At 40.7% G+C, this 12,539-nt stretch overlaps 1 protein-coding gene across 1 annotated transcript in view; it reads left to right on the top strand.

Moving 5' to 3' along the window:
- The window catches only part of ABCA9 (ATP binding cassette subfamily A member 9), a 56,166-nt gene extending 43,891 nt beyond the window's left edge, over positions 1–12,275 (top strand). The window contains exons 29-38 of the mRNA XM_058561445.1: positions 72–189; positions 900–991; positions 3,622–3,782; positions 4,158–4,233; positions 4,307–4,401; positions 5,115–5,234; positions 5,384–5,524; positions 6,354–6,433; positions 9,110–9,165; positions 9,299–12,275. Coding sequence (XP_058417428.1) covers positions 72–189; positions 900–991; positions 3,622–3,782; positions 4,158–4,233; positions 4,307–4,401; positions 5,115–5,234; positions 5,384–5,524; positions 6,354–6,433; positions 9,110–9,165; positions 9,299–9,397 — 1,038 coding nt within the window. The 3' untranslated portion in view covers positions 9,398–12,275. The remainder of the gene's footprint in view (positions 1–71; positions 190–899; positions 992–3,621; positions 3,783–4,157; positions 4,234–4,306; positions 4,402–5,114; positions 5,235–5,383; positions 5,525–6,353; positions 6,434–9,109; positions 9,166–9,298) is intronic.
- Positions 12,276–12,539: the final 264 nt, after the last annotated feature.

Here is a 12,539-nt window from a genome sequence, read left to right as displayed (position 1 = left end):
TAAGCAGTACAGAGCACTCACTTATTTCAAGGTGAGAATAAAGCCCCGTTGTTATTTACTTGTCTTTACAGAAACCGGTCATCATTGCCAACTGTCTACGGAAGGAATATGCAGGCAAAAAGAAAAACTGCTTTGCCAAGGGGAAGAAAAAAGTGGCCACCAGAAACGCCTCTTTCTGTGTTAAAAAAGGTTGGAAAGAGTAGTTCTGTTAGCAGAGCGATCTTCACCTCTGAAGATGCGGTCCTTTGAGGGGAATAATGCTATCCAAGCCTGGGGCCCTGTACTGATAAACACGAAAGGCAGCCAGCTCATCAGCAGGCTAAGGCTGATCCATCCTGCTTAAAAGCCTCAGTTACGATTATAACAACGTTTGTACTTTGCTTAGGGAGACAGTTAGGTTTGTTCTGTTAAAATAAACAAACAGACAAAAAGAACAACAGCAGCCACCAGAAGGGAGGCAATCTTGCTGTTAAGGAGGATGGGATAGCTTTCTGAATGATAAAAATAATTTCACAGCATGGAATACCACCCAGAAGAGAACTCACTGGGGCATAATGGTGCATTCTTCATTCTCACAAATAGCACATTTTGTGGAGAGTTGGTTAAGTGTAACAGTCTTTGGAATCAAAACTTGTTTCAAATTCCAGCTCAACCTCTTATTGGCTGCACGACCTTGGGCAAGTTATTTATCTTCTTTGTGCCTCAGTTTCCTCACCTATAAAATGATGCTAGTGATAGCACTCAGGTTTGTGTGTAGGTGTGTGAAGAATAAGTGAAATAATGTATATAGTGAGTTTGACATAGAACTTGACACAGAGTGAGTCTTCAACTAGTGTTTTCTTTTGATTTTTGTTGTAATTATTTGAAGTTATAATTCTGAGCATACCTATTTCTTTCAGGTGAAGTTATAGGGCTGTTAGGACACAATGGAGCTGGTAAAAGTACAACTATTAAGATGATCACTGGAGACACAAAGCCAACCGCAGGGCAGGTCAGTAAAACACACAGAAATGTGGTCATTAATGCTGCCTAGAACAGACATTTTACAATGAATATTGATGACAACCTTAAAAATACTTAGATGATCCTGTCCTATCAATCAATGTGGTTTATGCATTGAATGAAGAGGATTAATTTAAAATTTCTCTCTTTAATTCCAAAAATAGGTGCTGAAAAGGGCTACATATTATCTATACTATGCCTTTTACTGAATGAAAAATAGAGACATTAAAGGAAGTATTTATTCCTCGTGGTCAGAGATCTTTGTTTTGTTGACTTGTGTATCTCAAGAACTTGTTGAATTGAATTGCCTTATCCAGCATCACATCAGAAACCAGTGTCAGAAGAAGGACAAGTCCTGCTTGTGTGGTTGCAGAGACATGAATCTTCATACAGTCATGTGTCACTTAATGACGGGGATACATTTTGAGAAATGTGTCGTTAGGTGATTTTGTCCTTGTGCAAACACCATAGAGTGTACTCACACAAACCTAGATGGTACAGCCTGCTACACACCTAGGCTGTATGGTACTAATCTTTTGGGACCACTGTCTTATATGTGGTCCGTGGTTGAACCAAATGTCTTTTTGTGGCACATGTCTGTATTTAGTAACTATTCTCTACCGGTATGCTGTAATTAAATATTTTATGCGATTGTGAACAATAAAAGTCCATTATCAAGTACAAGTTCATAGGTCTTTACAAAGAGTATATACAACAGACATTCTCTTATAATTATTGAGACATATTCTGGCCCAATTGATATAATAGGGTGACCAGTAACCGTAGATAAATTGAGCAGCAGAGAGTATCATTATAGATACATTGAAGTTCTTGAAGCACAACAGTAATGCTGGGATAGGGGTAAAAGATCCAGGATTTATTATGAAAATGGAGATCGTAGGTTAGAGAAAAAATTAAAAATTGCCTAAATTCCAAAGCAAAAACTAGAAGCGTATATGAATACTACTTGGCAATATGTCTAGGCCAAGATGGGTAAAACGATGGACTGAGGTCCAAAGGACCACGACTTTGAAGGGGAGATGCTATTGACATTTGAGAGAAGGTTAAGGTCAGCAGGAGTGTTCATCGAGAGAGGTTCCTCAGTGGTGTTGATAGCTACCAAGGTTTGCTAAATTGTCTTTCCATTTCCACTCTTGCCTCACACAGCAACCAGGGCAGTCCTTAAAAAATGCAAACGAGATCATGTCCCTACCCTGCTTACAACCCCTCACTAGAATTGATCCCAAATCTCTACCGTGGCCACAAAAGGCCCTGCAAGATGTGGGCTGTCAACCGCATCTCACACCACATCCCTTGCTCACATTGCCTTCGGTCGTCTTCCCACTGCAGGATCTTTGGTTTTGTTTTCCTGTGGTTAGAGTATCCTTTCTTGACTCTTCATGTGCTTGGTTATCTCCTTCTCATCACCTTCAAATTTACCTCCCCTAAAGGCCTTTCCCTGACTACACTAGTAGCTAAATCGGAACCCCCCTTTTATTCTTTAGCTCATCTGTTTCCTTGAAAGCATTAAGCAGGGGCTGTAATTCTTTCACTCATGTGTTTACATGTTCATTTTCTGTTTCTCTCTCTAGATCAAAAGTTCTATGAGGCCAGGTTAACTAGTTCTCTACTTTATATTGGAGAGACACCATATAGCATCAAGGTCAAGGGCTTTGATTCTGAAGGTAGATCCAGGTTTCAACTCCCACGTTTACCGTGACCTTCTGCAAGTTTCTAAATCTATGCACATGTCGCTTTTCTCATATGCAAAACAAGGATGATACAACTAATACCTAAGTCACATAGAGTTTTTCTAAGGATGAAGTAATCTAAAACATAAAATGCTTATATTCTGGCACATAGTAAGTATTGGTACACAATGCTTGTTGTTATTATTATATAGCACAGCATCCGGCTCATAATAATAATAAATGCTATCATTGGTTCCTATGTGCCAGACTAGTGCTTATAACTTTTCGTTTATTACCTTAGTTCAGGATTTCTCAAGCTCGGCACTGGTGACATTTCGGACTGGATCGTTTTTATTGTGAGGGACTGTCTTGTGCATTGTAGGAGATATAGCAGCATCCCTGGCCTCTACTCACTAGGTACCCACTGGCATCCCAACTGTGACAACCAAAAATGTCTCCAGACATTACGAAATGTCCTCTGGGAGGAGGATTGCCCTAATTGAGAACCATTGCCTTATTTAATCCTCACAATAAACTTGTGAAACAGATCCTATAATTACAACTCTTTTAACACTGGGGAGTCAGGATCCTCAGCAAATATCTAATGCTTTGAATGTTTGGGTCAATGAATGGAGTCAAACAGTGGACAACCAAATAAGCAACCTTGAATTTAACCACAGAGATGGACTTGGTAATAAAGTCTAAGCCATAATGGAGAGACATAACAATGTGGAACAATGTTCCACATTGAGTTTTGATTTATTGAGTTTTTATCATCTTTTCCTCAGACCTAAGTGATTACTTATTTGCTTTGGTATTCTTGGCAGCCATGTGTGTAAGAGGAGGACATCACTGAAATATACACTCAGGTGCACATATAAACACACACAATTTTGGTGTGATTGTGAGAATGAACTTTTTTGTATAGGTGACTTTGAAAAGCAGCAGTGGAAGGGACACTGTCGGGTTCCTGGGGTACTGTCCTCAGGAGAACGCACTGTGGCCCAACCTGACAGTGAAGGAACATCTGGAGGTGTTCGCTGCTGTGAAAGGACTGAGGAAAGGGGATGCCACTGTCGCCATCACACAGTATGTGGGGAGCCACACCTGTCTCTACTGGGGGGATGTGATAGTAATGATGTTCATGCGGTTAAGGAAGGGAGATTCCAACTGTTGCCTCCGTGCCTGTGGGAGAAGACGTGGTCATCTAGGACCCAGTTTAGTGCTGTGTTTTCTCACTTTAAGCCTGGAGACCAAAAGTTTATTGATTATTCTTAATATGGAAAGAAGTCATTGAAAATATGAGTTGGACTACCATGAATGGTTCATAAAGTATCTTAGATGGTTTCACTTTTCATGATCACTCTGAATACTCTTAAAAATTTGTCCACTGTAGTGTTTGTTCTGATTTGCTCATTCCCCATTGAGCAGGGGTAATGCGGATTGACTCACTGTTTCCTTCAGGTTGGTGGATGCGCTCACGCTGCAGGACCAGCTGACGCTCCGGGTGAAGGCCTTATCGGAGGGAATGAAGAGGAAGGTAGGGGCGGGGCTCAGTGTCACTCTGCGCATCCCGCAGATCCGAGCCAGACACGCCGTTCCTCTCCTTCCAGCTGTGCTTCGCGCTGAGCATCCTGGGAACCCCGTGGGTGGTCCTTCTGGACGAGCCGTCCACCGGGATGGACCCTGAGGGGCAGAAGCAAGTGTGGTGAGGAGCTGTCATGAGCAACCCTAAATGAATTTATTAGTCTTGTAACAGCTAACCTTCAAAATTATAGTTTACTTATAAAGTCAAAGATATCCACATTATCAAGAAAAACAATATTAAGGAAAAAAATCTGATGTTTTATCACAACCAGTTTTTATTAAGGAGAAAAAGATAATTCTCACAACCTAATATGCACTCTAAGAATTTCATTTTCCTCTTAGATCTTCTGGGGTGCATGGCCCATTTTTATACTCAACCGAATCAGTCTATTATTAAGTTTTAAATTCTTCAACTTCACCTGATACACAAGACTTATGGAGGAAAAAATATTCCCAGTCTTCAATATATTCTGTAGTTACTTTAGGAATATTTTGAAATCTGTCATTTTGTACATTATATCATGCTTTTAAATAAATTCTCATTTTCTATCTTTTTTCCCACTGCTTTCTCATAAATATTCTTGAAATTCAGCATGTTTCTAAACAAGCTTGTACCCAGTATCATTCTCTACATTCAGCCCAAGCCATGCTCTGAATTAGACACCCTAATCAAAAGTTTGTTTATTTCCACGCCTGTTGTCTCTCCAAAAACCTTTCTTGTCTAATCTGAATTCACTAAATTGTTTTATATGTGCCAAGCGAAATTTCTTTAAAATTTCTTTTCATTGTATCTTGAGCATTCCCCCTAGTTAACATTTCCCTTAACCACCTTAGGCAGGCGATCCGGGCCACCTTTAGAAACACGGAGAGGGGCGCTCTCCTGACCACTCACTACATGGCAGAGGCTGAGGCCGTGTGTGACCGGGTGGCCATCATGGTGTCTGGAAGGCTGAGGTGGGTGCCCGTCCAAGCCCACCCTTGGCCCCCCTGGTGCCCTGCACAAAGGACGTTGCCCTGCACATGGCTATCACTGTGAAGAGCTGGAGTGGCTGGCTGCTATCTCTCCTTTTTCTTGCTTGACTTCGTTCTCCTCCCACCTCCAGATGTATCGGTTCCATCCAACACCTGAAAAGCAAATTTGGCAAGGATTACCTGCTGGAGATGAAGGTGAAGACCCCCACACAGGTGGAGCCCCTCCACAGTGAAATTCTGAGGCTTTTCCCCCAGGCTGCTCGGCAGGAAAGGTAAACACAGGTGTTTAGTTTCATCTTGGTCTTTGTTTTGTTTTTCTATTATGGCAATGAGAAACAAAAGCTTTAGCTTCTCATTCTTTTTGTTTGTTTCAGCTCTGTGGTAATTGTGAGTACTTTAATTACTAGAGAAAGGCTCAATTCCGAGAAATACCCTAGGAGGGAAATAAAAGAACAAAGTACCGATCTGGAAGCTGATTCTTGAAAGGGAATTACATTCCCGGGGCTCTAAATGTGCCCCGCACTAATGTGTGCGTGTACCTAGGTCATCTCAGTGGTCCATTGTAGAGGATAAACCCATCTCCATTATATGAGATCATCTGCATAAAGCCTGTCTGTGCCCAGTACCAGGCATCAGTCCCAGCTCAATGAACAGTGTCTCTTAGCATTTTTATCATTCTCAGTAAAGGCACTTGAGGCTCAGGTAGGTCAGATAACGCCAAATAACTAGTAGTGGAGCCAGGAGGTGAACCTAGTTCCTGTTACTTAAATAATCTTCTCTTCTCACTAAGGAAGAAGGATGGTAAGTAATTTTGCTTCATCCCTTCCTGAGCTGTAGGTGCTGTCAGTTTCCTCCCCTTTGTCTCCCATCCCCCATAGGGTAAAATGGAGCCTTTTCTTAAGAGCCTTCTAATGGTTCTGCTTTAGTAAATTGACTTCTTGTTGATCAAAGAGCATTCCCACCATGGCTGTCTCCAATGCTATACAGATGCATACACTTAAATGAATTATTGACGAGATTGTTGCTCCTTTTCAGACTTGCATCCATCAGTGGTCATGCTCTGGAAACCTGGAGTTCAGCCTCACTCTCTTTTCCTCACAGGTACTCCTCCCTGATGGTCTATAAGTTGCCTGTTGAGGATGTGCAACCTTTATCACAGGCTTTCTTCAAATTGGAGTTAGGTAAGAGTGACTGTGTAGAGATAAGACTCTGGGAAACAGATAAATTCAAATCTTGCACAAAACCGTTGTAATAACTACATGGACAAAGAATTGTGATATTATACTATAAATAGATTATTAAGACATTTAATCGAGTGGTTCTCAGTCAGGGGTGATTTGGCAATGTCTGCAGATGTTTTTTGGTTGTCATGATGGGGGTGGGTTGTGGAGAGGGGGGTGCAACCGTTAGCCAGTGGGTCGAGGCCAGGGAGGATGTTAAACATCCTCAATTGCACAGGTCCACCCTCTCCCAGAATAAAGAATGATCAGACCAAAAGGTCATTAGTGCCAAGGTTGAGAAACCCCTCCCTTATAGAATGAGGCTCTAGAAGGAAGAGACCATTGGCTTTTGGTCTGGAGTATCCACAAATTCATACAAACAGAAAGATATACATTTGTTTTTGTCTCTCTGTACTCTTTGATAGCATTAGATGCTTGGAGGTTCCTTTCTGTCGAGGTGGGCTAAGCCGTAACTCTTTTCTAGACTCTTGAATTTTGATCTTTGCATAATCGCTTGATCTATCATGGACTGTTTTGCCTGTCAGACCAGTGTATGAAATGTAATTGAGACAAGGTTAGGATCACTCCAGATAAGTTTTCTTTTCACTTTCTCATTCTGCTGGTCACCTTCGCTCTGTGGTCTATGGGACCATGTCCCACACTGACCATTTTGGCTTAGTGACCAATTTTGCATCATTCCAGTGGAAAGGATTCCTGCAATGGCTGTGATCAACACGAAGGCTTTTATAACTAAGTAGGAGCAGAGAGAAAGATGTTCCAGGAAGGCTACCTCCCTGGAATACAGTGTAGGCTTTTCTTAAAAGCCTTCAAATATTTCTGCTTTCAAAAATGTTCCCTCCCACCTCAAATTCCTTCTGCTGTGCTTAATTCATTAAAACTGAAGTTTTCATTTAGGAGGAAAAAAATAACTTTTTATCATAGTTTCTTGCCCCCTTATGTGAAGATTACACGAAGTACAAAATATTGAAATGTAAGCTGCATTTTTTTTCTCCAAACCTTAAGTAGACACAGTTACATTCTCAGCTGGGATACATTTATCGAATGAGCCAGGCCCAGTCACAGTAGAAGCAAAGTGCAGGGCCCCATGACTATTCCTTTGGCTTGCTACGTACACTCATTCTTCTATACCATCAGATCACTTTTGGGTAATGCAAAGCCCAGCAAAACTCAAGCCTCACGTATCCCCTCCAGGTCAGATTTACTTCAGATTTGAAAACTTGAAGCTAGGAAGGTAGGATGGTCAGTTTTCTCTCTCTTCTTAGTCTATTCCCTCCTCTACTCAAAAGCTGATGTTTTGGGCCTCTCCAGGGTGGAGTGGAAGGGGAGGGAGAAGAGGTAAAATGGCAGCAGAGCTTGATTCCCTCATAGAGCTGTACTGTGGCATCAGGCCTGTAGAGAGGGACAGTTGCTGGTCTTCCTTTCGTGGAGTGCTTTTGTGAATTCCTTGAAGACTCCCTCTCCCATCCCATCTGTAGCCTCTGGTTACATCTTCTACCATGTGGGGGGTGATACCTCCTCCTCTTGGCCTCTTGTGAATACCTTGCAGCCCCTGGGCCCCTTCTCAGAGTCCATTTACCCTGCCAGGAGATCCTCTTGGGGCACATCCCCCTTCGAAGTCCATGAGAAACATGCAGATTCTTTGCTTCTCCAACCCTGAAAGTGCAGGGCCATCAGCCATCTACTGCATTTTTTTTCTTTATATGTTTCTAGACATGAGTCAAGGACTCATTCCCATGTCCCCAAATTGCAGGCCAATGCCACCACGTCCTCTGTCCATGGAGAGGAGAAAGGAAATGCCACAGTAATCTGATAACTGTCCAAAAGAAACCTTTGCTTTCCAGTCTCACCTTTCCATTCATCATTTTCCTCCTCTTATGTATCTGCACCTTTGGGGTCTCAGTCACAGTCCATATTGGCGACAGATGGTAAACTGAAAATAGGATAATTCAAGGAATTTTGGTTTATAAAATGACTCTTCACAAAGGTGCAAGGAACAGTGCAGTTACCTGAGGCTAGAAACAGAAGACGTGTTACCATTCTTAGGTCCAAAGGGACTAAGAGAAGAAGCAGTGATTGGAACCTGGAAGTAGAGTCATGTAGAATTTGCCACCTTGAGAGAAGTAGTGACCTTGAATCAAGGGACACACTTCGTATCAGGGAGGAAGTGAACGAAAAAAGGCCTTCATCTTCCCTGTCCTCTGTCCCTCCCCCTGGGCTTTCCACTGGTGGAACCCACCAGGAGGAGCTTCTTAAGTCAGCCTCTGGAGCAAAGAGCAGGATGGAGAAGAATGGGGGCAGATGTAGAGAGGCACATGGTGGTTGTCCAGAACCGAGGGAACCATTTCTTAGCTTATTCTGCGTGGGTGGTCTGGAACCTCTTATACTATTTTGCAGTTTTGTGGTGCCTCTGCCCAAACTTGAAGAGGATGGGAGAGTATTTCCACCATAGTACAGAACTATATGGTGAAATTGCTTTCTCATATTTAGTCCAAGAATATTTACTACCTTATATTTTATATTTAAGATCTATTTGGATGTACTTTTTGTATATGACTTGTTAAAACTCTCTGAATGAAAAAATGTATGAACTCCTAATACATATTTACCCTTACACAGTTAAACAGAGCTTTAACCTGGAGGAGTACAGCCTCTCACAGTCCACCCTGGAGCAGGTGGGTCAGTTTTAGTGATTTTATATCACCCTTGGAAGATAAATGTGTAATATGTGCATATGCTTTGCACTCACTTGGAGCCATAGGAAGCAGTGTGACATCCTTTCTCTTTATTTCTTGCCTCCCATTACAGGTTTTCTTGGAGCTCTCCAAGGAACAGGAGCTGGAGGACTTTGTTGAGGAAGTTGATCTCTCAGTGAAGTGGAAGCTCCTCCCACAGGAAGAACCTTGAAGCCCCAAATACTCTATGTCTCTCTTTAAGCTTGTGACTAATTTTTAAGATAATATTTTATAGCATTTATATACTTTGTCTCAGATATGGTACACAATTCTTTTGAAACTCATGGCATCATTTTTCTCAGTAATATTACTTGTAGAGGAGTTAACAGGACCAACGTGGGTCTGCTCGTTGGTGAGTTGAAATCAAAATCTTTGTCAGAAGTAGTTGTCACACAAAGTAAAATTTTATTTGCAGCATGCAGCAAATAAAGGAGACCACAGGGAGTAATTTCACAAAGCTGTGGCTTCCCAAGCAAAGGGGAAGCAGTGCCTTTATTTGGGGTAGGGAATGAATATTCAAAAGGGATGTTTTGTCATCACATGTGGAGGTGGGTACAAGCCTGCTCATGCTTATAAAACATGCTTCACATGCATCACATGTTATGCTACCTTGGCTTAAGCTCCTCTTGGGGCAGTGATCTTAGCATTATAATGAGGCAAAATTCACTTTTGCACATTTCTCCACCAATAACTATACCCTTGGACTACAGTCATCTTGGGAAGATCTGCAGGAGCACCAGCAAATGTGGAGGTGGTAGTGCTGCCTGAGATGTGTAGCAGTTTTTTAAAGGAGGAGGCAGGAGGGATATTGTTACTTCTTACAGAAATAAAAATGACTACGGTCATGCATCACTTAACAAGGGGGATACATTCTAAAAGATGTGTCTTAGGCCATTTTGGTGTTTATGAACATTATAGAGTGTACTTACACAAACCTAGATGTTATAGCCTCCTGCACACCTAGGCTATATGGTACTAATCTTACGGGACCACCATTGAATATGCACCATTGAATATGCATTTGGTTGACCAAAATGTTGTTATGTGGCACATGACTGTATAAGGGAATACTATGAGCAACTGTATGCCTACAAATCAAGTAACTTAGATGAAATGGAAAAATTCATGGAAAGTCACAAACTGGAAAACTGACTGAAGAAGAAATAGAAAATTGGAATAGATCTGTAAAAGAAAACAAATTGAAATAGTAATTTAAAAACTACCTTAAAGAAAAAACTCAGACCCAAATAACTTCACTCATAAATACCACCATATATTTAAATAAGAATTAACACCAATTATTCTATACTAATTCTTCAATTAATACAAACTCTTCCACAAAAAGAAGTACAGGGAATATTTCTCACCTCATTCTGTGAGACCAATATTACCCTGATACCAAAACCAAAGACATCACAAGAAAACTGCAACCAATATCTCCTATAAGTACAGATGCAAAAATCCTCAACAAAATACTGTCAAACATAATCCAGCAACAAATGAAAACCTGCTCCATAGCTAAGTGGGATCTAACCCAGGAATGCAAGCTTGGTTTAATATCCAAAAATCAAGCAATGTAATACATAGTATCCATAGAATAAAAAATAAAAACCACACTATCGTCTCAATTGACACAGAAAAAACATTTTACAAAACCCAACAACCTTTCATGATAAAAATGCTCAACAGACTGGAAATAGAAGAGAACTTCCTCAACCTGATAAACAGTGTCTATGAAAAATCCATAGCTAACATCATACTTATGATGAAAGACTGAATGTTTTCCCCAAAGATCAGGAAAAAGATAAATACGTCTGCTCTTACCACTCCTATTCAACGTTGTTCTGGAGATTCTAGCCAGGGTGATTAGACAAGGAAAGGAAATAAAAGGCATCCAGATTAAAAAGGATCTGAATAAAAATTTCCCCAAAGAAGTTGTACAAATGGCCAACAAGCAGATGATAAGATGTTTAATGTTATTGACCAATAGGAAAATGCAAATCAAAACCACAATGTCATACAACTTCATGCCTACTAGGATGGCTCTAATCAAAGACAGATAATAACAAGTACTGGTGAGAACGTGGAGAAATTGAAATACTCGTACATTGCTGGTGGGAATGTAAAATGGTGCAGCCACTTTGGTAAACAGTTAAGCAGGTCCTTAGAATGTTAAATATAGAGTTACCATATGACCCAGCAATCCCAATCCTAGGTATATACACAAAAGAAATGAAAACATATGTCCACATGAAAACTTGCACACAAATGTTCGTAATAGCCATAAAGTGGAAACAATGCAAATGTCCATTAACTGATGAATGGGTAAATTAAATGTAGTGCATCCAGACAATGCAATATTGTTCAGCCATAGAAAGGAATGAAGTATACGTACATGCTGTAACACAGAAGAACTTTGAAGACAGTATGCTAAATGAACAAAACCAGTCACAAAAGGCCACATAGTGTATAATTCCATTTTATATGAAATCTTTAGAGACAGAAAGCAAATTAGTGTGTGCCTAGGGCTGGGGGGTAGGAAGTGACTGTTAATGGGTTCTGAGTTTCTAGTTGGAGTGATGAAAATGTTCTAAAATTAGATTGTGGTGACTAGTGTACAACTCTTTGGATATACTAAATACTATTTAATTGTACAATTTTTATGAGTGAATTGTATGGTATGCGAATTTTATCTCAATAAAACTGCTTAAAAAACAACAACAGAGAAGGAGGCAGTTGAGGGAACTTGAGAAGCTACCTAAGTTTTGCATCCAGCAAATGGTTTGTCATCAGCAAAATCTCATATCTTTAATTTCTTCCTGTTTCAATTGAAAATTGGCAATTCACTGAAGACACTGCTTCTCCTGCAGTCCTCTCCAATAGTAAATTTTTTTTTCACCTATCCTCTCAGATATGACAGGGTTAAAAAATGAGGTAGGTACTCTCTTTTTTTCCCATCATGTCACTTCTAAGCAATTTTCCTCTCTCTTTTCTCAAAAACACAAATCCCTTTAAAGTTTATCATTAATGTCAGTCACTTAATTCTTAAATCATCTACCAATTTCTTTATTACTCTTCTTCATTCTTTAAATATATATGTATATTTATTTTTGGTGAGGAAGATTGGCCCTGAGCTAACATCTGCTGCCAATCTTCCTCTTTTTGCTTGAGGGAGATTGTTCCTGAGCTAACATCTCTGCCAATATTCCTCTATTTTGTATGTGGGACGCCACCCCTGCATGGCTTGATAAGCTCACACCTGGGATCTGAACCTGCGAACCCTGGCCGCCAAAGTGGAGCATGCAAGCTTAACC

This window comes from Diceros bicornis, chromosome 18, assembly GCF_020826845.1.
Source record: "Diceros bicornis minor isolate mBicDic1 chromosome 18, mDicBic1.mat.cur, whole genome shotgun sequence".
Classification (NCBI taxonomy): Eukaryota; Metazoa; Chordata; class Mammalia; order Perissodactyla; family Rhinocerotidae; genus Diceros; species Diceros bicornis.
This window is presented reverse-complemented; position numbering and strand designations above follow the sequence as displayed.